The 24,798-nt window shown below is 49.3% G+C and overlaps 2 protein-coding genes across 3 annotated transcripts in view; one reads left to right on the top strand and one right to left on the bottom strand.

The window, feature by feature from the left end:
• The window catches only part of SLC5A10 (solute carrier family 5 member 10), a 190,043-nt gene that overhangs the window by 58,576 nt on the left and 106,669 nt on the right, over positions 1 to 24,798 (top strand). The window contains exons 6-9 of the mRNA XM_001362769.4: positions 7,399 to 7,504; positions 7,742 to 7,822; positions 13,802 to 14,007; positions 18,835 to 18,970. Of these exons, the coding sequence (XP_001362806.1) occupies positions 7,399 to 7,504; positions 7,742 to 7,822; positions 13,802 to 14,007; positions 18,835 to 18,970 (529 nt within the window). The remainder of the gene's footprint in view (positions 1 to 7,398; positions 7,505 to 7,741; positions 7,823 to 13,801; positions 14,008 to 18,834; positions 18,971 to 24,798) is intronic.
• The window catches only part of FAM83G (family with sequence similarity 83 member G), a 59,960-nt gene continuing 48,691 nt past the window's right edge, over positions 13,530 to 24,798 (bottom strand). The window contains exons 4-6 of one of the 2 annotated variants that reach the window (XM_007497956.3): positions 22,479 to 22,603; positions 19,354 to 20,767; positions 13,530 to 14,598 (exon numbers count right to left, since the gene is read on the bottom strand). In XM_007497956.3, the coding sequence (XP_007498018.1) occupies positions 14,191 to 14,598; positions 19,354 to 20,767; positions 22,479 to 22,603 (1,947 nt within the window). In that variant the 3' untranslated portion in view covers positions 13,530 to 14,190. The remainder of the gene's footprint in view (positions 14,599 to 19,353; positions 20,768 to 22,478; positions 22,604 to 24,798) is intronic. The other variant, XM_007497957.3, reaches the window with a different exon arrangement.

Below are 24,798 nucleotides of genomic sequence, written 5' to 3'. Positions count from 1 at the left end.
TTGTTGTTCTGTCTTCCTGGGGAAGCCAGGAATTGCTGGTGTGTCCCTGTTATTGCTCTCCTCGGTTCCCTCCCAATGTTTCTCCGTTGCCTTACTTCCACACTCTAAGCCTGGCTTGGCCCTTGTTTCTGTGCCTTAGCCAGCCAGATGAGCCTGCTCTCTGAGGGGAAGGGCCCTGGTTTCCCGGAGCTCCGAGGGCTCCTGATTAAGATTAGCTTTCCCTGGGTTGAACTGAGTTTGCCTTGAGGCAGGGACATCCCTGAGACTTGGATGGAAGGATCCAGCCAGGGGGTTACAAGCTCCCCCGTCTCTCTCTGTTTCCCTGCTGTCTGGGTGCCCCCTCTACTGGGTCAGGTTGTTTTCAGGAAGCGGCCTTCAGAATAGCCGGCCCTGGGGTCCTTTTGCTGGCTCTTAAGTTCCTGCTGCTGCCTCGGACTCAGTACTCTGGGTTGGGGGGGATGGGACCTTGGGCCTTCCTTCTGCCTACCCCTTAGGTCCGAGTGATCTCGGGTTCTGGCTTTTGGGGGGGCCGTACCTTTTGATCCAGGTCCAGGAGGAGGATTCCCGGGGTCTATGCTGTTGATCGTTTTGAATTTCGGTGCCCTAGGAGCATTCGGTTTGACATCGGTAAGGAAGGGTTTCAGGAGATCTGAACTTTAGCTTTCTCTAAGCCGCCATCTTTACTGGAAGTCCCCTAACTAATTTTTCTAAGACTTCATTCACTTCTCTTACCTCTTTCTTACTTTTTTTTTTGGTTTGATTTATCTAGTTTGGATAGAGGAATGTTCAGTTCTCCCACTAGTACAGTTTTTCTATCTGTTTCATCCTTGAGCTCCATTAGTTTCTCCTCCGAAATTTGGATGCTATGCCATTTGGTGCATATATGTTGAGTACTGATATTTCCTCATTGTCTATACTGCCTTTTATCAGGATGTAATTACCTTCCCAATCTCTTTTAACTAGATTTATTTTTACTTTGGCTTTGTCAGATATTGTGATTGAGATTCCCGCCTTCTTTTTATCAGTTGATGCCCAATAGATTTGGCTCCATCCTCTTACTTTCACCCTATGAGTATCTTCCTCATGTGTGTTTCTTATAGACAGCATATGGTAGGGTTTTGGATTCTAGTCGACTCTGCTATTTGCTTGTGCTTTATGGGTGAGTTCATTCCATTTACATTCAGAGTTATGATTACTAGCTGTGTATTTCCCAGCATTTTGATTTCTACTCCTGGTCCTGCCTTTTCTTCTTTCTCTATTTCCTTCTATACCAATGTTTGTTTATAGTCAGCCCCCCCCCCCCCGTTCCCTCCCTTATTTTACTTCCCTTTCTACTCACCTCCCTTCTTATCCCCCTCCTTATTTTCCCTGTAGTATTTCTGTCATAGAGACATGAAGAGAGAGACATTTTGCAAGACAAGCCAAGATACAAGAAAGAAGGCTGGGGACTTGTCTGTCAATCAAGAAGAAAGTTCTAAACGGAATGTTCCCAGGAGGAGAGGCAGTGGAGCCTGACTGAAGGGGGAAGAAGCTGAGAACTGATCCCTGTTAGCTTCTGTCCATGGGTGAAAGACCCTTGTAGGGCTGGTTTGGCTTTTGGGCTCTCTGACCAAGGGAGAAACCTCTGCTTTCTCTCTGAGGTTTGACTGATGAAGTTAGAGGAAATCCAGGCTGAAGGAGAGACTTTTCTTAGTGGCTGGCTGAAGGACAGAAGCCCTGAACTGTTATTGATAGTTTCTGTCCCAGACCAAAGGACCCTTGAAGGGGAGCTTCTGAAATTAAGCTGAGAGACCTTGGTGACTTTGTGAAGAAGAAAGATTTTAAACAGTTGTCCTCCATCTCTCTAACTGTCCCTGTCACAGTTGTGACTGGACCACTTTCCCAAACCCTCAAATTTCTCCCTCATTATAGATTAGGGAACCCTCATCCCTCTTACCTCAGTTTCCCATCCTGTTATCCCAATAAACCCTTTCCTGAGAAAAGAAAAGAAGAAGTTTTTTTCTCATAAACATCATAGTCCACTCAGGGGGGAGGGAGGAAGCCAAAGGCTTCAAGAAGAAACTGGGAGGGAGAGGGTTGGAGAAAGGAGGGAGTTAAGGGAGGAAGAGGTTAGGAAATAGATTGATCTACTAGTCATAAGTAGGGATCAATAGGCAGACCCCAGAACATTCCCCAGTATCTACCTGTAACAGTATCTCTCAGTGTCTCTATCTCTGTAGCAAGTATCCCATACTAGCAGCTCTCTCTAGTCTCAAACCAGAGTGCATTCCAGTTAGCAGCAACAAGAAATAGTGGCACACAGATTTACATTTCTATTTAATTTCTAAAACTACCCCCCCCTCTCCCTTGTACTGCTTCCTGCCCCACCAGCCCGTTTGTTACCCTTCTACTCCCCTATAGGGCGCAAATCTATTCTCTGCCCCAATGGATTGGATTGCTCTTCCCTCTTTGAGTCAATTTCAGTGTATTGATTTTCTCCCCCCTTCCGCCATGAGCTTCTTTGTGACATATAAATTTACCCCCATTTGTTTCTTTTCCCATTTCTTTTAATATTAACCTCTTTTTTTAGCTCTAGTTGTATATATGTATATATATATATACATATATATTTATTTATGCGTGCATATATCTATATGCCTATTTATGTCTTGTCCTTTCATCCTATACAGTTTGTCACTGTTCCCTCTAAGTGTAATTCTTCTAGCTGCCCAGGTGATAACAACAGTTTTTAAGAGTTACCAATAACCTCTTTTCTTGTAGGGATACATAACATTTTAACTTATTGAGTTTCTTTTAAAAATGGGGGGGGGTTGTTTCTTTTGTTTTTTCTTTTTCCCCCTTTTTGATGATTCTCTTGAGTTCTGTGCTTGGGCATTGAATTTTCTGTTCAGATATGGTCTTTTCTTTACAAATTCTTGGAATTCTTCTATTTTGTTGAATGATCATACTTTCTCCTGTAAGACTATAGTCAGTTTTGCTGGGTAGTTGATTCTTCGTTTTACACCTAATTCCATTGCTTTCCAGAATATCATATTCCATGCCTTTCAGTCCCTCAGTGTGAATGCAGCCAGATCCTGTATTATCCTAACTGTGGTTCCATGGTATCTGAATGACTTCTTCTTGGCAGCTTGTAATATCTTTTCTTTGGTCTGTTAGTTCTTGAATTTGGCTATAACATCCCTGGGTGTTGTCAGTTGGGGATTAAGTATAGGAAGTGATCTGTGGATTCTTTCAATCTCCACTTTTTCCTCTTGTTCTAGAATATCGGGGCAGTTTTCTTTTCTTTTTTTTTTAAACCTTTACCTTCCATCTTGGAGTCAATACTATGTATTGGCTCCAAGGCAGAAGAGTGGTAAGGGCTAGGCAATGGGGGTCAAGTGACTTGCCCAGGGTCACACAGCTGGGAAGTGTCTGAGGCTAGATTTGAACCTAGGACCTCCCATCTCTAGGCTTGACTCTCAATCTACTGAGCTACCCAGCTGTCCCCCGAGGCAGTTTTCTTGAATGATTTCCTGTAGTATTATGTCCAGGCTTTTTCTTTTTTCATGGTCTTCTGGTAGACCAATGATTCTTAAGTTGTCTCTCCTTGAATAATTTTCTAAATCTTCTGTTTTGTGAATGAGATGCTTCATGTTTTCCTCAATTTTTTCATTCTTTTGGTTTTGTTTTATAGTGTTCTGCTGCTTTGTAAGGTCACTTAATTCTAGTTGTTGTATTCTGGTTCTTAAAGACTGGATTTCATCCCTGGCTTTTTGGTCATTTTTTCCTTCTGGCCTGATTTTCTTTGGAGGTCATCTTTCATCCTCTTTACCTTGTCTTTCATCTCCTTTGCCTCATCTTTCATCTTCTTTGCCTCATCTTTCATCTCATTGCCTCATTTTCCAGCTGGTTGATTTTGGCTTTCAAGACACTATTTTCTCATTTTAGTTCAAGTGCCTCTGTTTCCAGATAATTTATCTTAGTTTTTAAGTTCTTTTCCCAATTGTCTTCAGCCTCTCTTAATTGTGTTTTGAATTGCATTTTGAGTTCTTCCAAAGCCTGTATCCAATTTGCTGGGACTTCTGATTTATCGTTTGCTGATCCCTCCCCCTCTATTCTGTTTGCTGAATAGAAGCTGTCTATTGCAATTTCTTTTTTCTTTTTCTGTTGTTTGCTCATATTTACCCCTTCTTTGCTCCCTGTATTTGTCTGTGCTCTTGCTACTCTCATTTTTTTGGTTTTGGGGGCTTCTGTCAGTCTCCCCTCTTGGAGCTTTGACAGAGGATCTCTTGGTGCAGTCTGTGGGGGAGGGTTGTTGGGAGTTTGAGCTTCCCTGTCCTCTTGAGGCTTTTGATTGGATTAAAGCCCAGTAGTCCCTGAGGGAGGGGTTGTTGGATCCTGGGCTTCCCTGAGTTCTGAAGACTTTTGATGGGATTAAGTTCAGCTGGGTTGGGCTAGGTGTGCTCTGAGGCCAAAGCCCCTGGAAGGCTGGAGCAATATGGAGGATCTCCATGGCTCTGACTAGGCTGCCAGTTCTATGCTCCCTCTCCAGCTCCTTCCCTGCCGTCTGTGTTTGACGCTCTGAGCTTGGTACAGCCCTGACCACAAGGTACACCCTCCAGACCAGCGCCTTTGCCTGCCCCAAGGTTCCCACTGCCACTGGGGGCTTAGCGCTCTAGGTGGGGGAGAGGGGTCCTGGGACCTTCCTTCTGCCTTCCCCTTAATCCGGAGTGTTCTCGGATTCCAGCTTTTGGTTGTGGGGAGTGTGTGTGGGGGTGTACCTTTCGAATTGAGTCCAGCAGGAGGGTTCCTTGGCTCTGTCTTCTTGTTAGGTTTGATTTTCAGTCCTCTAGGAGCATTCAGTTTGTGATCAGTAAGGAAGCGTATTCAGAGGTCTGAACTTCTGCTCCTTTTAGGCTGCCATCTTTACTCCGCCTAGCTTGCTATATTTTAGAGAGCTGCTATTTATCATTTTAAGGCATGTTCCATTTTTTCCCAATGTTTTGTAGCATTTTTAATAGGAATGCATGTTGTATTTTGTAAAAAATTTTTTCTGCATCTATTGAAATAATCATATAGCTTCTGTTCATTTTGTTATTGATATAGTAAATTATGCCAATAGTTGTCCTAATATTGGACTGTCCTTGTATGCTTGGCATAAAACCTACCTGGTGTTGGTATATGATCCTTGTGATATATTGTTATAATCTCCTTCCTAGTCTTTTATTTAAAATTTTTGCATTGATATTCATTAGGGAGAGTGGTCTATAACAGTGATGGCAAACATTTTAGAGACTGAGTGCCCAAGCTGCAACCCTCACACCACATGTGAGACCCCTGCCTTGCTCCAGACAGGAGAGGGAGGAAGCGCTTCCATTTGGCTGCTGGTCAGAGGGGGAGGTCATGGAAGAAATGTCCTCAGTTGCATACAGAGAAGGGGAAGGGAGCAGCCCCCTCCAGCATATGTGTCATAAATTCACCAACATGGGTCTATAGTTTAACTTTCTGTTTTTGTTTTCTTTTCCTGACTTAGATATCAACACCATATTTGTGTTATAAGAGAAATTGGATAGAATTCCATCTTCAGCTATTTTTCAAACTAGTAATTGGAATTAATTGTTTTTTAAATGTTTGGTAGAATATATGGTTCTACTTGTCTAAGTTTTGCTGTTGGGCCTTATCTGAGCTGTCACAAGCTCTTAGTTCCCAAAGTCTAAATGAGATGCCTCATCCTTCTTCTCTAGACTGTCTTTTCTAGTTTTGACAAAGTTTACTTTTAGCTCACATCCTTATATTGCTTTTATAAAGCACGTCCTCATGACAATCTTGTGAAATAGTAAATGATAATGATCATTTTTGCAAATTAGTAAACTGAGAATCAGAGATGCCAAGTCGTTTTCTAAAGGTCACACAGCCAATGAATGTTGAAGTCTAGTTTTGGACCTAGGTCTGATTTCACAAGTATTGGGATGGGAGACATGGCTCGACCACAGTTTGTCTTACAAATTCATTATGGGTCAGCAGTGTGATATAGCAACCAAAAAACATTTAACTTGAAAAAAGATATAGTGGTCAGGACAAGGAAGGTAATGATCTCCACGTACTCTTTCCTGGGCAGCTAAGTGGTGTAATGGGTAAAGCATGGGGCTTGGAATCAGGAAATCTCATCCTCCTGAGTTCAAATCCAACCTCAGACTCTTACTAGTTGTGGGACTCTGGGAAAATCACTTAACCTTGTTTGCCTCCATTTTCTTGCCTATACATGAGCTGGAGAAGGAAATGGCAGTATCTTTGCCAAGAAAGTTAGATGTGACAGAATGACTGAACAGTAACCAAAGAGATTCTTGTTTACATAGAGGTTGGGCCGTAGAACCGTAGATATTCCTTCAGCACTGAGTTTCTAGATTTTGAGTTTCTAGATAAATTCAATTCTCTCTCCCATACCGTACTGCCTCTCAGATCTTGCTAAAGGAGTGGGGCCAATGGAAGCCCTGTCCCAGAGGGAACCAAGTGAACCATCAAATTATTAGTGCTGCGAAGGTCCTCAGTGATCATCTAGTCCAACTACAACATTTTACAGATGAGGAAACTGAGCTCTAGAGAAGGAAAGTGAACTTCCCAGAAAAGAACATAAGCTCCTCCAGGGCAAGGACTATTGTTTGTTTTTTTGTCTTCGTATCCTCAGCACCCATGTCAGGAGACTGATACAAAGTAGGTATTTAATAAATATCTGTAGATTCATTGTCCCAGGATAACAGCGAATGTTTCCCAGATCTTTTAACTTCTAGTCTCATGTATATTCCCTTATGACACTGGAAAGTATTAAACATTTATTAGAGGCAAATAGGAAACCCCAGTGGATGGAGGGCTGGACATAGATCAGGAAGAATCTGAGTTCAAATTCTGCCTCAGAAAATTACTAGGTCTGTGGCCCTGGGCAAGTCACTTAACCTCTCATGAGGCCCCAGTTTCCTAATTCATAAAATGGGAATAACAACACAGGGTGGATTAAATGATATAATATTTGTAAAGAGATTTGCAAAACTTAAAGTACTGTAGAAACATCCATTTTTTAATTTAAAAATGACAGGAGTTAGTTGACTTTTTCTCCCACACTGTTAGTACAGATTAGTTACTTCAGTTTGCCTGCTGAGCTCTAAGCCCTGGAACATGACCAGTGTGTTTCTGCTGTGGTTATATGATCACATTTTAAAAGTTATTTAGTGCCTTTCCTCAATTTGTCCTGTATACATTTTATTTATACACGGTTGTTGGTATAGTATCTTTCCATTAGACAGTGAACCCCTTGAGAGATCTTTGCCTTTTTTTTTTTAATATTCAGAACATATCTCTTCATCTGGCACACAGTAGGCGCTTAATAAATGCAAATGAATTAACTAACCATTATCCTACCTCCAGCTGGACTTGTACGCTGGGGCCATCTTTGTGCAAATCTGTCTGGGCTGGAATTTTTACCTGTCTACTGGCTTGGTGTTGGTGATCACGGCGCTTTATACCATTGCAGGTAAGGGGTGCAACAAAATGGATGGTGGATCTGTTTCAAGGCAGGCTTTCTTTTCATGCCACAGATCCTCATCCAAGCCAATGCTCCCACTTCTACGAGCCTCCCTTTCCCCTTTCCCCATCACCCATTCTCCCCAAAGTAACTGACTGGCTCCCATTCATTCCTCTGTTGGCCTGAGCCTCTCCCTCCCCGCTGGGGCCCGAGGGCCCGGCTGAGCGTTTGACCCTTTCCCCCTAGGTGGCCTGGCTGCCGTCATCTACACGGATGCTCTGCAGACACTGATTATGGTCATCGGGGCAATCGTCCTAACAGTCAAAGGTAAGGCCTTGGACCCAGCCCCCTCTGATGCCATTTGTTCCCCAAGCTCAGCAAGCACACGCACATGCCCTGGATGGGCTGTTCTAATTGGAAGTCTTTGATGGGGTTAGGGTTTGCTCTACAAGTTTTCTGTGTCTTCCAGTGCCAGGTGGGGGATGCTAGGATCATAAATACAAGGCAGCGCGGAGGAGGGAGTCACGTCCTGCAGGGACGGCCATCGGTCCTTGAAGAAAACTGGACCGGCAGCATTGGCGAGGGCCGGGTGGGAGGCCAAAGGCCCACAGAGAGGTGGACTGGGAGAATCAGCAAGAGGCTCTTCCCATGCTTCCCCTCCCCCGGCCAGTTTCCCAGCTCCAGCCCAGCCTCTCAAGAAACAACAGGCTTGGAGCTCATGGTTTCAGGATGAGGTGCAGCCAGAGGAGGGCTTTTAAATAGTGCATTTAAGGTCAGAAGACAATCGGAGCTTTTCATCTGTTTAAAACAACAAAGATACATCCCCAGCAACAACAGCCCTTCTCAGGAGAAAAAGCAACAAGGACTGCGGGCAGTCTGGACCAGCGAAGGTCAGCCTGGCGTAGGCTACAGAGCACAGAGAACTGGGGGAGAGAGCGGGGTATCTGCTTAACCAGCCAAGCAGGGACGCTTGGCAGCTCCTTCCCCCCCAAGACTGCAGCAGGACTGGACATGCCCTTTCCCTAGAGAGAATGGCTGGCATACCCATCCTCACTTGCTGTAACCCAACTGAGAAACCTCAAGCCACAAGTCACCATTATTTAAATTAAATCATATCTCCCTGAAGGCAGTGACAGCCTGAAGCGGAGGAATCTGCACCGCAGTTACCTAACTGTGACATGGTTAAAAAGTCAGAATATGCAGCTTGGAACCGTCTTTGAACCACCTCTAAGGCTTATCAGCTGTGTGACCTTGGGCAAGTCACTTAATTCTCTGAGCCTCAGTTTTCTCATCTGTGACAACAAAACGTGTACTCTCTTCCTTGCAAGGTTATATAGAAAATGTTTTATAAACACTTTAAGTGCTATAGAAATACATTATTATTTTCTGAGGAAAACTTGGTAAGGGGAGGGCAGTTTTCTCAGGCTAGAAAACAGGTTTCATTCTCTCTCAGTGGCTTGGTTAGCTGTCCTGACGGGCTCCTCCTGAACCTGGGGAAGGTCGCCTCCCAAAGCTTGGCTCCCAGCGTCCCTGACACAGGACTCACCGAATGCCTCCAGAGGCATCTTCTTGATAGGGATGACCCTGAGCTCTGGCGGCCACTTAGGCTCCAAGCTCCTAGCTGGTTTGAGTCCCAGACTGCCCTATTTTGGGGAGAGGAAGTCTCCCTTCTGGCCTGTAGCTCCCACATGCTGGATCCCCTACCTTCCCACCAGGGAGTGCCAGCAGGAGCAGTCTACCCAAACATGCATGCCCAAACACATTTCTGACAGATGACTTCAACTCTGGGAGCTGACTTATGGAGGGCGAGTGGAAAATCAGACTCAAGGGGCATTTGTTTAGCCTTTCAGACAACAAGCCTTGGAATGAACCCCGAATCATGAAGTCAGATAAGGCCAGAGGTGGAATTCTGAATGTAGGGAAGGCTCTGAGCAGGTCTTGAGACAAACTTTCCAAAGGACTTCTTGGCCTTAGAGCTGTGGTAGGGAGGCATTTCTATGACCTCTAAAGGACAGCAGGCATGGAGGGAAGATGGGGGAGATCAGGGTGCAAGGTCCCAGCAGAGCCCCCCAACTTGAGATTCTGGGGAAGCATGGGTGGGACAATAAGCCAAAGGTGCTGAACCTTCAGCAAACATTGTTGTTCAGTCGGTCTACCCTTCATGACCCTGTGGGCCACAGCACACCAATGGGGTTTTCTTGGCTAAGATATCGAACTGGTTTGCCATTTCCTTCTCCAATGTATTAAGGCAAACGGAGATCAAGTGACTTGCCCAGGGACACATAGTAAATGTCCTGAGGCAAGATCTGAACTCTGGCCTTCCTGGATGAGCTAGCTGCTTCCTTAGCAAATATATCAGAATTTAAATAACAAGAACAGTATGCTCCTACAGCCTTGGCTTTAGCACCAGATTACCAGCTGTCAGTGATCAGGATGGTGAAGGAAGCTGGAGCCCATGCCCTATGAAGAATGGTTGAAAGAACTGAGGATTTTTAGTCTGAAGTGACACAATAGTTCTCTTCAAATATTTGAAGGGCTTCCATGTGAGAGAATTATTTTTTTTAAACCCTAACTTCTGTCTTAAAATCGATACTTAAGTATTGGTTCCAAGACAGAAGAGTGGGAAGGCCTAGGCAATAGGGGTTAAGTGACTTGCCCAGGGTCACACAGCTCGGAAGTGTCTAAGGCCAGATTGAACCCAGGACCTCCCCTTTCTTGGCCTGGGTTGCCCCTGTCAAGAGAATTAAGCCTCTTCAGTTTGGTCCTGATGGCAGAACCAGTAATGAGTGACAATAAAACTTGTACTCTCTTCCCTGCAAGGTTATATAGAAAATGTTTTATAAACACTTTAAGTTCTATAGAAATATATTATTTTTTGTGAGGAAAACTTGGTAAGGGGAGGGCAGTTTTCTCAGACTAGAAAACTGAGGTTGAATTCTCAGAAAATAAACTTACTTCTCCTTAGTGGCTGGGGAGCTGTCCTGATGGGGTCATCCTGAACCTGGGAAAGGTGGAAGCAAAAAGCAAGTAAAAGCAAATTCAGGCCATTATTATTAGGGGAAAAAACCACTTCCTAACAATCTGAATTATCTAGAAGTAGAATAGTCTGCCTCGAGCTTTTCATTAGAGGTCTTTAAGCAGAAGCGGAAGCTGGTAAGGCTGGAGAGGGGTTTGTTTTTGTTTTTCCAGGCCAGTGTTGGACTAATCGGCTGCTGAGGTCCTCTCCACTAGGAAAGTGATTCTCTGGCTTTTGGCTCCTTATCCAAAAAAGGAAGGACTCGAATCCATAGCTCTTTCCACTGAACTCCTGTGGCTTGGTTTCTAATTCTCTGTCGAGTGTCCCTCTTCAAATGGATCTAGAATTGGGCATGACACGGCCTTTGCAGAGTTCAGTGATAGTCTCTTCTTAGGTGAAGCGGCAGCACAGACTATGATCACATCCTCTTCTGGGTCGGCCTCATCCCACAGCTAGCTGGGACTGAGCCTACAGGCTTGGGAGGAAGTAAAGTGCTTCAGTTGTAGGGAGCAGCGTTAGCACCGCATGGAGTGGATGGGGAGATGGCATCAAGTCAAGTTTAGCTCAAGTGGAAAGTAAACAGCTTGAGACAAGCCTGGAAAAGCCAGGTGGTGCCGGCTTGTGGAGGCCCTGAATACCAAGCGAGAGTCAGCGCTTTGGCTTAGTAGGTCATGGCGGGGTGGCCAGCAGAGGAGCAATGCGATCCGATTTAGGGGTAACCCAAGGTGTGCGATGGTGCTGCTGCCCTGGCTGGGGGTGATGGAGGGAGCGGAGCTGGACATCCTGATAAGCCACCGGCCAGGAAGCCAGTGACAAGGACGGTCTAGGCTTGTAGCGATGGAAATGGGGGAGAAGGGAGGGAGAATGAATGGGAATGACTAAAGAAAGATAGAACATAGCGTCCGTGCTAACATCATTAAGAACGAAGAACTTCTGTTCTCCGCTGTGACTAGAAGGGGCTGACCTCGTGGATTTCTAAGGTCTCGGGTCTTCTCCATGATGCTCTGCCTACATAAGGGCCAAGGTCTATCGCGGCTATAGTGTAACGACTCCCGAAGCCTGAAGCTCATTTTCTGAAACACTCCTTGCGGCGGCAGATCGTTGTTCTCGGAGGGGAGATCTGATTGTTGGAAAGAGATAAAAATTACTTTCGGGAGGGCCCAGGGATCCTATTTGGGGCAGAACACATAATATACATTGAAAGACATGAAGGCAGGTGTGGTTTTGGGCCCAGACATACCTGGCTCTGAAAGAAACTCCCAAAGAGGTCTGAGAAATGGAGGAAGGGCGAGGACTACCTTTGGGGTCAGAAGACCGGGCCTCAATACCGGTTCTGCCACTTACGTAATAGCTTGTGTAACCTTGGTCAAGTGACTTCGCTTTTCTGGGATTCAGTCCCCTTCTGTGTAAAGTGCTGGGGCTGGAACAGCTGAGCCCAGGTCCCTTCCCTCTCCAAGCCTGCGTCCTAAACAGGCACATTTAACAGACTCCCCTTGAAGGGGGGGTGACACCGTTCATTTGAAGGGATAAACTGCCTGTGTCCCTGTATAGGAAAGTCTTCAAGTCTTCCAGGGACCCCCAAATTCTGCTTCTTTGACCTCTCATTCAGTCAGGGATTGGGGTAAGATAGAGCCATGTGAAACAGCTTGTTTGTTGGCAACTGTTTCTAGGGTGATTTTTCTGTCCTGGAGTCAATTTGGGCTTGGCCCCTTCTCCCTGGCTCTTTCCCCGGCCCATGGGCTTGTCTCTTGCCTCAGTTTCTCACTGCGTGCCCACCATGCAGATATTTCGTCCCTTCGGCACTAAGCACTTTGACCCTCAGGCACCGAAGCAGGATTAGAGGAAGGGGAAAGACGTTGCCACTTGGTGGTATCTCTGATATTGCCCCCTCAAAGTTAAAGTCCAATTGAGGGGTGACCCTGGAATCACAGGGAATAGGCCCCGTTTTTCTGAAGAATGTAGGGCAAAGCAGTTGGCCAACAGTAACCAGCGTTTCTTCTCAGACTTTCCCTCTATTCCTTCACCCATCCCAAGGAAAAGTCAGCTGTTCCCCGGAGTCAGGGTAGACCATAGGAACGTTGGCCTCCCTTCAAGGGAGAAAGGGAAGGAGAAAGGATAGATCCTAGCCATTTGGAAGGTGAAGGACAGAGATGGTGGGACAAAGCAGGGGTCACCATGGCCACCTTCCCTTTTCCCCCGTGGTGGCCACTAGATTATTTTGTTCTGCATTCAGGTTTCTGCAGGTAAGCCTATGGCCTGGTCTCCTGCCCTGTTCCAAGGGGTCAAGGACTGAAATGAAGGATGGAATGAATGGGGTGGGCAGCCTTGGGACAGGATATTTCAGTAGAGGCTCAGATACAAGAGGTGGTCATGATCACTGCAGTGTGGGATGGGACAAACTTCGCAAGAGAAAAGTCTTGGCGTTGCCCATTAGAAGACAATTGGGTAGACACTGTATATGGTAGAAATAGCATCGATCATGAGACAGACATAGAATATCATAGTTAGGAGGTTTCGTAGATTATCTAGCCCAACATCTTCATTCTACATGGGGAAACTGAGGCTCAAAGTGAGATGTAGTGTTTTTGCTGAGGTGGTGCCCAGTGCCTGGAACTTAGTAGGTGCTTAATAATCGCCAGCTGACTCATCTACAGTTAGATAACTAGCTAGTAGCAGAGGCAGGATTAGAACCCAGATTTCCTGACTCTTGGTCTTGGGCAAGTTGTTTCCGCGCTCCGCTTCAGTTTCCTCGTGAGTAAAATGAAGGGCTAGAAGTCTCTGGAAGGCAGATTATCTCATTCTCTAAGTACAAAGCAAAGATAGGGGCCCCACAGCAGGCAATGATCTCCATCATGGAACTGTTGGACCCAGAAGTGTACTACTTTAGACTTCACCATGGGATCCTTGATTTTGAACAAAAATATACGTTATGCTTTTTTTATAGTACAAGACTGAGTAAAGAAATCTCTACTCTGGGATTGTTAGGGAAACAAGTTCACAAGATCCCTCCAGGGTAGCTCCAATGTGCAAAATTTATCTTTTAATAATTTTGTTCTCTTTAAATAAAAATAAAATACAATCATAAAATTAGATCTTTTTTTTCCCACTCCCCAACTCTTCCAGACCCAGGTATGGAAAAGGTGAGCTTGTAGGAAAATCTTAAAACTTGTTGCACTAGGAAGTCGGTTGCAGGAGGGAAGAGAATCGCTGACCAGTCCAGCCAGCCACTTTCCCCCTCCTCTGCTCCTCCTTTTTTCTTCCCTCACCCAATGTCCCATTTTCCCTTTCAGCTTTTGACCAGATTGGGGGCTATGAGCAGTTGGAGGCCGCTTACTTGGGGGCCGTGCCAAACAAGACCATCCCTAACACAACGTGCCACCTGCCCCGGGCGGATGCCATGCACATGTTCCGAGACGCCTCCACTGGGGACCTCCCGTGGACCGGCATGACCTTTGGCCTGACCATCATGGCGGCGTGGTACTGGTGCACGGACCAGGTAAATGTAAACATCGCCTCCCCTCCTCCCGCCCGCAGTCCTATGTACAACCAATGCAGTCCTCCCATCCGAGGTCCAAGCAGCATGTCGAGGAACACTTGCATTGTCAGAGTCTGGTTCAAGGCTCCAAGGAGAGGAGCGAGCAGCTCTGGGCTCAGCGCGGTCAGGGGAGCGGGCTCGCCGTTAGTCCTTGGGGCCCGTGGGGGCCGGGGCCCTCCGGCGGGAGTCGGGGGGGGCCCACTGGCCGCCGCCTGACCTGTTCCTGAGGCCTTTGTTCTGGGACAGTTTGGAGAGGGGGATGCCGAACGGGGTGGGCAGCTCCTCCCGGGTCCCCCCATCAGCTGGACTGCCCGGGGCTCGCGCGGTCCTCAGGCTCCGGCCGTCCGGGGGGCCGCCTTTGGTCTGCCAATAGCGTGAGCCCACGGCGGCCAGGCCGGACTTTCTGGCGGGGTGCTGGAAGCCGTCCGCGGCGCGCGGGCCGTCCCGCCGGTACTTGGGAAGCTCCGGGTTCTTGGCTGACGGCTGGGAGCTGCCTTTGTCCCTGGCCCCCGGGGCGGGGCGCTTGTCCCCGTAACGGTACAACTGCTGGCCCTGGCAGGGGAGAGGGTGGGGACAAGAGAGACAGCTGTGAGAAAATCTGGATAACGGTGTTCGACGGATCCCTTTGGGGGAAGCCACACTAGCGCTCAGGCTTTGCTTTCCCTGCCTAGGAGCTCTGTGGCCCGGGGCTAGCACCAAGCTCACCAGCCTCCGTGGAGGCACCGGGGCCCCAAGGGCCATCCCGAGGAGAGGCTGGCGTCGCTATTCACAGCCAAGGGGAGGGGACGGCCTCCACTCAAGGCCGCGGCTCTCACTGGTTTGTGTTTCAGACTCCAAAGGCCTTTCTTTCCTTGTAGAAGCCCATCTTAGAAGGGAGGAAGGCAGAAGAGCGGCCGGGGCAGGCAGGGGGTCCCCATCCTACGCCCAGGACGCTCTGAGCCGCTACTTTGGGTCGCTTTCCCTGCCAGTGGGTGGCACGGACTGCGCACACTGCTGAGGTTCCTAGGCGGGCACAGGCCAGTCTAGGCGGGTGCGAGACAGAGCAGGAGGGGAGGGCTGCGAGCTCTGTGAGGCCAGAAGGGGCGGCCCGAGCGGCCGGTGTTTGGGGTCGCCCTGGCTTCTAGTCGGAGCCAAGCTTGCCCTAGAGGTCACGTGACTCATCTCACACGGGCCTCATCCTGTCAGGTGCCTTCCGACCTTTGGCCCCGGCGTGGCCTCCCTGGATCTGACGGCATTCAAGTGAGTTTCCCAGGGAGGCCCAGTGAGTCAGCGTTTTCAGGGGTAACTCCTTGGCTAGCCAAGGGAGGACTGGTTCAGACAGAAAGGTCCACCCAGCGGGAGCAGTTCTGATCCCCTGTCAGTCTGAGGGCAGAGGGCCAGGCGGGATGACTCCATCTGGCTGACCCCCAGGCAGCTCCTCCTAAGCAAGGCTGCTGCCCAGAGAAGGCCAATCCCAGAGCTGGGAGGGGAGTCCTGGGGTGCAGCCTTGGCCTGCTCTGCGCCCTGGGCTCGGGTGAAAGCTGTGGTCTCCTTCGCAAGACCAGTGAAATGTATTTGTTAAAGGGGTTACGGACCCGGGTTAATAAGCCACGATCCAGTCCACTCGCCTAGCTCTACAGGGAGGATACCGAGCCACAAAGGGCAAGCTGGCTGGCCCACGGGGGAAGACCAGAAGTCGGGGCTCCTGCGTGTTCTGTAAGCACTATCGCTCCATTAAACCTCCCGCCATCTTCCACGAGGTTCCTCCCTTCTCAAAGACCCCCTGACTAGAGGCCGGCCTCCCTCCTTGGGGTCCAGAAGGCCTCGGTACCTCCCAGATCAAGGCATAGGCCGAAGCTATAAACCCTCACAGTCGATGTTGTGGAGCACCATGCCAACAGTTTGTCTAACAGAGACAAGCCAAGGAGCGAACCGTGCAGCGGCAAGAAGGCGTTGGTAGCCTGGGAGGCAGGGAGAGGGGGGAGCCAGCACCTGGAGATGTGACACCCGAACACTGGGGCGCGTGCCGAATGTTCCAAAGAAACAGATGCACAACAGAAGGTGTGTGGACACTTCCTGGGTGTTCTCTGCCACCTGGATCTGTGAGCGGACCGGGGCCCCTCGGGGTAACAGTCCCTGCTAACATGTCTGTACCTCTGGGCAGTTTGCAGACTTTGGAATCACGGGTTCTGCATTTGAGTCTTGTCCGTAGGAGGGGCAGCCTAGCTTCTCAGGGGAATAACCTATGGGACCACAGGGAAGTTGGCCAACCTCTCTGGGTCTTGGTTTCCTCATCTGTGCCATGAAGTTGGTCTGGATGATCTCTAAGGTCCCCTCAACATCTTGCTCCACACTGTCCAACTGTGAAGGTACACAGTTGTCTTTCACAAGGCAAAGGCTTGAACCCAGGTCTGCTGACTCCAAATTCAGTGCTCTGTCATGAGACAGTACTTTGATCAATCTTTTTAAAAAAATTATCTCACTGCAACTCTGGTTAAACGGGACAGATCATATGAGGAATCAGTCCTGCATCATAGATGAAGGGCTAGACTTGGGAGTCAGAGGCTTGGGCTCAAATCCTATCTCAGCTACTTAATTGCTGGGTGTCCCTGGGCAAGCCATGTGGAAAGGAAAACTGAATCAAGCTCTGGACGTTCTGGCACTTACTTTTTTTATCTCAAGGTCCTCTTCTAATGGAGAAACTAATAGCACCGACCTATCCTTCTTTGGGCTCCGTTGTGAGGATCAAATGAGACAGAATGTGGAAAATACTTTGCAAAACTTAAAAGTGCTTTGTAAATGTTATCCATATATCGTCTCTATTTTTATTGACAAAGGAAACTGAGGCTCCAGAGAGTTAAAGCCAGAGCCTCATTTAAACCTAGGCCTTTCACTCCCAAATTCCAGTTTCTTTTTGCTATTATCACATTGCCTTAGACCAGCAGTTCTCAAAGTATTCTTTTCAGGGGGTCTGTGAAGCTAAAACTATTTTCATAATAATATTAAGAAATCATTCTGCTAAAATACTTCCCACTTTTCTGAGGCCCTATTTTCTTCATAAATTTCAACCAAAATCATACTGCAACAGACTGGATGCAAGGGTAGAAATGAGAATCCAGCTGTCTTCTATTAAACCAGACATAAAAAGGATTTGCAAAAAATATATAAAACTATAGCACTTGTCTATCTAAATATTTTTGTTTTGGAAAATATGGTTATTTTTCATAAAATATGATTTATGTTAACATTAAACAATTGATAATTTAAAATAATTGTCAGTGTTAATGCTTAATATGGTAATGGGAATAATCCACCAAAACAAAACTCTTTGAGATCTTTGATCATTTATGAGTATAAAAGAGCTGTGAAACCAAAAAGTTTGAAAACGACTGCCTTAGACATTAGCCATTACTCTCCACTTGTTTCCTCATATACACACACGCTTCTGGGATACAGTCAGCAAAGAAAGTCACAACCAGCTGGGACTGCGTCCTTCCTTCTTAGTAAACTGAAGCCTGATCCTGCTGGAGGCTCATCTCCCTAGCAACCTGGAATACTGTCACTTCCCCTAAGCCTGGGGGAGCATTTTTGGTGAATTTCTTCTTTAAGTTTCCCTCAACTTCTCTAGGGTTTTATCCTAGTCATCCTCTGACATTTCTACTTCTTAGCTGATTTAAGGCTATTGGGCCACGTCCCTGGTCTCTGAGTCTAGTGCTTTGAGGAGAAATGTGTCCATACCGTGGTTGAAGGAGAAGGTGGCTACAGACTCAAAGTACTGAAGCCAAAGGATGATTGCTAACTGAGAGAGTGGCTGGGAAAACCCAAAGGATCGGATAAAATGATGCTCTTTCCGTGGTGCTCACCAAAAAAAGAGGAAGTTCTCTGTTCAGAAGGCTACTGATATGGAAGGTTTAGTGGGGCTAGAACCCATTTTGGTGAGCAAAGATTGTTTAATGTTAACATAAATCATATTTCATGAAAAATAACCATATTTTCCAAAACAAAACCAAAACAAAAATCTAAAGATTTAAAAGAATATTAGGTATGACCATAAATTAAGGGAACTGATTGTCTAACAAACAAACTAGAACTTGTACATCCAAACGAGTATCATCCTTCACCTCAGGCTTTGGAAGAGGCTTTGATTTTAATGTGTTAACTTTGCTCAAATGTATCTAAAAACCAATATAGGAGGATCTGGTATTGGCAGTATCTTTTCTGGGGCTAAACCGTGGTCCTCTGAGGATACATCTGATTTGGGAACTGCACTAAAAGTCCTTTAGAGACCAAAGCCAAAAACGATGGTGGATGTCTATTATAAAAAAAAATGAGGCATGGCCATGAAATCATAAGATTGCGTTTCTTTGGTAAAGCCCTGAAGGCTGTTCCCAAAGAGAAGTGCCAACCACTTCTTGGCAGCAACCTTTGGACCTGCATAGCTTCCCTAAGGGGCTGCCTTGCTAGAAAGCATCCATTTCGATGTTTAAGTTGTGGTCTGCTTATGGCCTTCGCTAGGACCTGGCCCCAGGCCGCCATCTGTGGCAGGCCCCGAAGTGCCATTGATTCCGGGCACAGAAGTGACAGGAAAATGTCGCCAGGTCCACCAGAGGTGCGGTGGGGTCTGGGAAGCTCACGGGCCCTAGCTCGTGATGTTAGCCCTGAGGAGGGGAGGGGACGGGGCTGCGGGGGGCAGACGTCTGAATCTTAGGAGGGAGCTCCACGAGCTTGTTTGGCAAATCTTCCACAAGGACCGGGTCCTCCACGCCAGCCTGTGCCCAACAGCGTCTTTTCTCTCCTGCCTTTCCCCAGGTCATAGTACAGAGGTCCCTTTCTGCCAGGAACCTGAATCATGCCAAGGCAGGCTCGATCCTTGCCAGCTACCTAAAGATGCTGCCCATGATCCTCATCATCATGCCAGGCATGATTAGTCGGGCCCTGTACCCAGGTATGGCACCATTCCCTTTCTCTACTGCGACTCTGCCCTGCTGGGTGAGTAGTGACCGACGCCAGGCTGGAACTATGGGGTGAAGGTCTGGAACAGGACGGCACTGGCGGTGGGCAGGAGAGCAGGCTCTGGGAGTGCTTTTCTAGGGGACTGTGAGAGCCACCTTCGTACTCTTACGTGTCCAGGGAAGGTCATGAAAGAAATCTGCAGGAACCCAAAGGGCCCTTTTCAAATGCTCTGTTGAAGATGGGGCACCTTCAATGTGTGGGGAACACGGGAATCCCCAGACCTCTGGGGGGGAGGGCCCTGGCACAGGGGCTCTAAGCTGGGGACTTGGGGGGAGGGCAGGCCCCTTTCTCATGCACCTGAAGACGCCATCCTACCTGGGTCGCAGGGCTAGCATAAGCCTTGGCGCTGTCCTGTTTAATTTCCTCTTTGCTGCTGTTTCTCTTCCTGCCATACTCATCCTCTGCCCCCGAGCTCTGCAGCCACGGGGGACCCCTCAGGGGACTCATGAACGTCCCCCGGCTCATGTGGGGCTCACTCAGTTTCCTGTACAGGGGTCGCGCGTGACCCGCCCCGTTGGGGACGTGCTCCGAGTGGCGCCTCCGGAGCTGGGCGAAGTTGTCCCTCACCTCAAAGTACTCGTCCGACACGGAGGACGCCGCAGACTGTCGGTGGCGGCTGTTGGTGGAGCCACCTGAGAAACTGTCCTGGTCACTGAGGGTCACGTAGTCGTCGTCGTCGTCGTCCTCCTCCTCGGCGCCGAGGCCGTTGGGGGTCCCCGGGGCCTCGTGGGACACGGACAGCTGCCGCAGGAGCTTGGGGTGCCCGGCGCTGCCGCTCTGGCCCGCGTCCTCGTGGCCTCTGTAGGTCGTGCCGTTCGGAGGCCCTTCGGGCTGGAGTGGCCCCTCTTCTCCGGGTCCCCCAGCCTGGCAGCCGGGGCCGCCGTCCTGCGCGCTGCCTTTCGTGACCAAGTCCGTGACGTGCACCGTCCTGGGCTTGGGCACGGGCTTGGTGTCCGCGCCGTCCTGCTCGTGCCCAGCCCGCGGGTGGCAGTTCTCGGCCCAGGCTCCGCGGTCCCTGGCCGTGGGGCCGGGCTCCGCGCGGGGGGAGGCAGGCGGGCTCTTGGTGGCTTCCGCAGGGGCCGGCGGCTCAGGAGGCGGGGCGACCCTGGGACCGAGCACCTCCTGGCTCTGCCGCCTCTGCAGCAGTCTGTACTGGGCCGCGGCCTGGGAGGAGTCGCAGATCTTGATGCGGTTCATCTGGCTGGGCTGCGGGTTCCATACGTTGGGGTCGATGATGTTGATGTAGCCCAGGATGTCGCTGCCAGGCTCGGGGTCGGGCTCCACCCACGTGGGCAGGTAGTCGAACATGTTGGCGCGCTCCATGTTCAGCAGCCCGGGGTGGACGGGCAGCGGCTGCTCCAGGAAGTCGCCGGGCCGCTCGGCCAGCGGGTGGCCCAGCCCCCTGCCTTTGCCCTCACCCTTGGGGGCCGGCCCGGCCTCCTGCTTCTCGGAGGAGGCCTTGGCGATCTCGTCCGCGCTCTTGGCCTTCACCAGGGCGTACTTGGGGTTGATGAGCTTCTTGGCTACGGTGCCGGACGGGGCCAGCGGGATGACGGTGGGCAGGATGATGGGCTCGGGCTCGGGCTCCTTCTCCATGGGAACCGTCTTGAGGCTGACCCCTTGGGACATGAGGTACAGCTCCTGGAACTGCTTGTCGAACATCTCCACCACCTGGCCCGACAGCACCGAGATCACGTTCCGGTCTGTCCTGGCGGCTGACCACGTGAAGCTGGAACGCAAAGCAAAGGAGGTCAGTCGTGGGGGGGGGGGGGGCTTCCCTAAGGGCTCACCGGGCCTCCCTTCCCCTCAGCGCCTCCCTGCTGAAACGGCTGCTCTATCACTCGTTCCTGCGGCGCGTGGATGTGGGTTTGGGTTTCAAGGACCGTACCCAGTGAGGAACAGGCCCAAAGGTACTGAGTGCTGACCCGCCTGTCAGCCAGCGGAAGGGCTTGGTGGCTGGGGGGGGGCAGAACAGGGGTCGTGCAATCACGGGAAAATACTCCAATTAAAAACCAAACCCCCCAACACAACCCTTCCCTTCTGGCTTAGAATTAAGTCCAAGTCTCATTTCTAAGGCAGACGAGTGCAAAGGGTCAGGCAATAGGGCTGAAGGGCGAGGAAGCGTCTGAGGCCACATCTGAACCCAGGACCTCCCACCTCCAGGCCTAAAGCTCTATCGACTGAGCCACCCCTAGCACTGGGTCTAAAAGCAAGACGTGCAAAGTGAGATGGGAGGGCACCACGGCTATATGGAGCGGCGCAGAGCACACAGATCAGGGTAGCTGCGGAGGGGACGGCCCCATCCCTTCCTTTCACAGAGGAGAACACTGAGGCCAGGAGGGGGAAAGACGCTTGACCACCATGGGAACCCAAGTGACCTCACTCCGGATCCATCCTGCAAGGGGCTGAAATGCCCTCAGTGAACGGCCGGGCAGGGGAGAGGACTTGCTAATCATCCAAGATGCGCTTGCCGCAGGCTCGGATCAGCCCCCCAGCTCCGAGGAGGCGCTTGCGGCTCTCTCCTGAGCCAGCTGCTCACGTACGGGGAGAGAGAGGGTGGGGGCGGGGGGGGGGCTGGCAGGGGTCCCGAGACCTCGCACTGTCTTTCCAGTGGCTCTCCATGCCCAGCTGTTTGCTGCCGTTCGTATAAACGCCAGGTCAGCGGACCACAGTCTTCGCAGGTGAGGAGAGGCAGGTGTCGAGAACAAAGGGGCTGCTGGGGCCCCCACGGGACACCCGGCTCTTCTTACTGAGCCTGAGACCATCCCAGGGAGGACAGGCCAGCGCAGGGGCACGAGTCCCTGGAAGGGGAGAGCTGGCTCCAGCTTGGCTCCAGGACCGGCCCCTGTACGAGCTGGAGGAGGCCTCATTGGTTCACACGGGGTCTCATTCCTGGGGCTGCTGGAGAAGGTTCTGGAAGTCCTTTCTAGAGCACAGATCCCTACCCGAATGGGAGGCGCTTCCCCTCCCTCCCACCCTCACTGAAGCAGGAAGACAGCGAGTACGAGCCCTGTGTGCGCCTCCTAGGCCCCATGACAGGAGGGGGGCTGCTCGGGAGGCCCTGAGATCAGCCACAAGAAGAATCGCTGTCTGAAGAGGGTGTCACAGAGCCAGGCTTGGCTGGGGAGCTCGGGCATCAGCAACTGGGGAACAGGGATGCCTTCGTCGAGACTTTCCCAGGAGAGGAATGTCTAGAGTGTTGCAAGACTAGATTAGAAGTACAATGAAAGCCTGGTGCCAGGGCTCAAGCTGAAAGAGCTGGGATGAGGGGGAGCAAGGAGGAGTCACCGTGACATGGGAGAGCTCATCTGTCCGCAGCCCAAGCTCCCGCCCCCAAAGCTAATCTTCACATCCCCCTCTCTGGCTTCTGGAGTTCTGAAAAACTAGCTCTGTGAGCAGCGATCTCAAAGAACTGGAGAAAATTCCGCCCCAGGAGTCACCTGTAGGAGCCACACATCGCTCGGTCGCCATCCACAAACATGAATTTCTGGGCCAGGGCTCCTTTGAACTTGGTAGCTGAACGTGTGAAAAATTCCGTTCCTCCGATGCTCCGGACTCTCAGATTCTGTGGGAAGGAAAGAGAAATTGGGGTGATGAATGAAAGGCCATCAGGTTGGTCCCAAAGGCCTTCAGATCAAATGAGAGAGAAGGTGAGGCATCAAGGCCAGGCTGCCAGCCTCCCCCAAACCCCCCCACCCCCCAACCAACAGCTGTTTCTTTCTACCTCGGCCATGCTGCTCTGACCAGAACAGCAGCAAACATCAGGACAGAGGAACACAGGCTCAGGCCTTGTCCACTCCTACGTGGGCTCTGCCAAAGCCTCTCAGCTCACCTCTCTGCCCCACTGGCTCCCTCGACAATCCAATCCCATATATCCTGCTGTTCCCAATTCCCCTGTCATCGCACCACTCCTCTGCTCCCAAGCCTAGATAGGCTCCTTGATGGATAAAGTACAAACTCCTTTACTTAGTCTTCCAGGTCCTCCACAGTCTAACTCCAAACTACTGCTCTAATCTTTTCTTTTCTGAACTTGTGACTTCATTGGTGAAGAGTACTCTTGGTGTAGTTAGGCAGTGCAGTGGACAGAGCACTGGACCAGGAGGCAGGAAGAGACCTGAATTCAAATCTTGCCTTAGTAGCTGTATGACCCTAAGCAAGCCACTTAAGCCTCGGTTTCCTTGTCTGCAAAATGGAGGTAATAATAGCACTTGCTTCCCAGGATTGTTGTGAAGATCAAATAAGATATGTGTAAAGTGCTTTGCAAAGCTGAAAGAGCTATATAATTGCTAGCTATTGTTATTATTAGAAAATCTCTCCACCAGTGTATCTTTGATAGCACACAGCTTGTCAGCTCACGGTAACTTACAGTCTTAGAAAATTTACTGAGGCACTGAGAGAGCCTTGCCCAGGATCAAAGTCAGTAAGTGTCAGAGACTGGATTTCAACCCTTATCTTCCCAGGAACATGTTATAGCTTCCAGTACTACATAAGCTTCTGGAAGGCTGGGGCCATCTTGTTTTTTGTGCTTGCATCTCCCGTGCCACAGGGATTGGCATATAGAAGTGCTTAAAATGCATGCTGATTGACTGATTCCAAAGTCAGTCCTCTACCAAGAGGTCACATTGCCATTCTCCAACAACAACAAGAATCATATTAATAATAATAACTGATATGTATATGGTGATTTGGGGTTGGCAAGTGTTTGGCCTATATATTTCCATTTGGATTTCACAAGACCCATGTGAGGTAGATGCTCACAATCTCCCTAGCCCTCTTTAACTTCCATATCTCCCATACATTTAAGCAGAAAAGATCAGAAATACTGTGATTGGCTCAGTGGCTCCTTGGATAGGTCTTTTCAAAATCATAATGATAAGAGCTAACATTTTTACAGTGCTTTAAGGCAGGAGTCCCCAAACTTTTTACACAGGGGGCCAGTTCACTGTCCCTCAAACCGCTGGAGGGCCGGACTATTAAAAAACAATGAACAAATCTGTATAGCGCTATTTGGGATAGCAGAGGCTGCAGTGCTGGCTGGGATGGGCCTGTCATACCTTGCGGACAGCCGTATACACAGTGTGGAATCCCCTCCCCCCAGATCACTGCTCACCATGCAGACATCTTCCATTGTGCAGCCACATAATCCTTTTGTGCAGTGCCTCGTTCTCATTCAGTTACTCTCAGAACAGGGCACCATGCAAAGGATTATGTCACCGGAAATAGTACTAGCTTTGCGGTGCTACCACATACTGTGCTCCTCTCACTGACCACCAACAAAAGAGGTGCCTCTTCTGGAAGTGTGGTGGAGGCCAGATAAATGGCCTTGGGGGGGCTGCATATGGCCCGTGGGCCATAGTTTGGGGACCCCTGCTTTAAGGTTTTCAAAATGCCTTACATGTGTGATCACCTTTGATCCCCATAACAACCCTAAGATGTAGGTGCTATTATGACCCCCATTTTAGATGAAAGTGAGTATGAGGTAGGGGCTTTAAACTCTGGTCCATGATTGTGTCATTTAAGATAGAACTAGGATTTTTTTAAATTGCTTAAATTTTTTTTGGCTTTATTTTGTTTTAATAACAAATTTCCACTGATGTTTTCCAAAGTTGTATGATGCATGTTGTCTCCCTCCCCACTCCCAGAGTTGACAAGCAATTCAATCTGGCTAATGCATATATTATAACTCAAAACATATTTCCACATTTTTCATTTTTGTAAGCGAATAATCTTACAAAACCCCAACCCCAAATCATATAGTCA

This window comes from Monodelphis domestica, chromosome 7 (genome assembly GCF_027887165.1).
Source record: "Monodelphis domestica isolate mMonDom1 chromosome 7, mMonDom1.pri, whole genome shotgun sequence".
NCBI classification, from domain to species: Eukaryota; Metazoa; Chordata; class Mammalia; order Didelphimorphia; family Didelphidae; genus Monodelphis; species Monodelphis domestica.
Note: the sequence above shows the minus strand (reverse complement) of the source record. Positions and strands in the feature narration are given on the sequence as shown.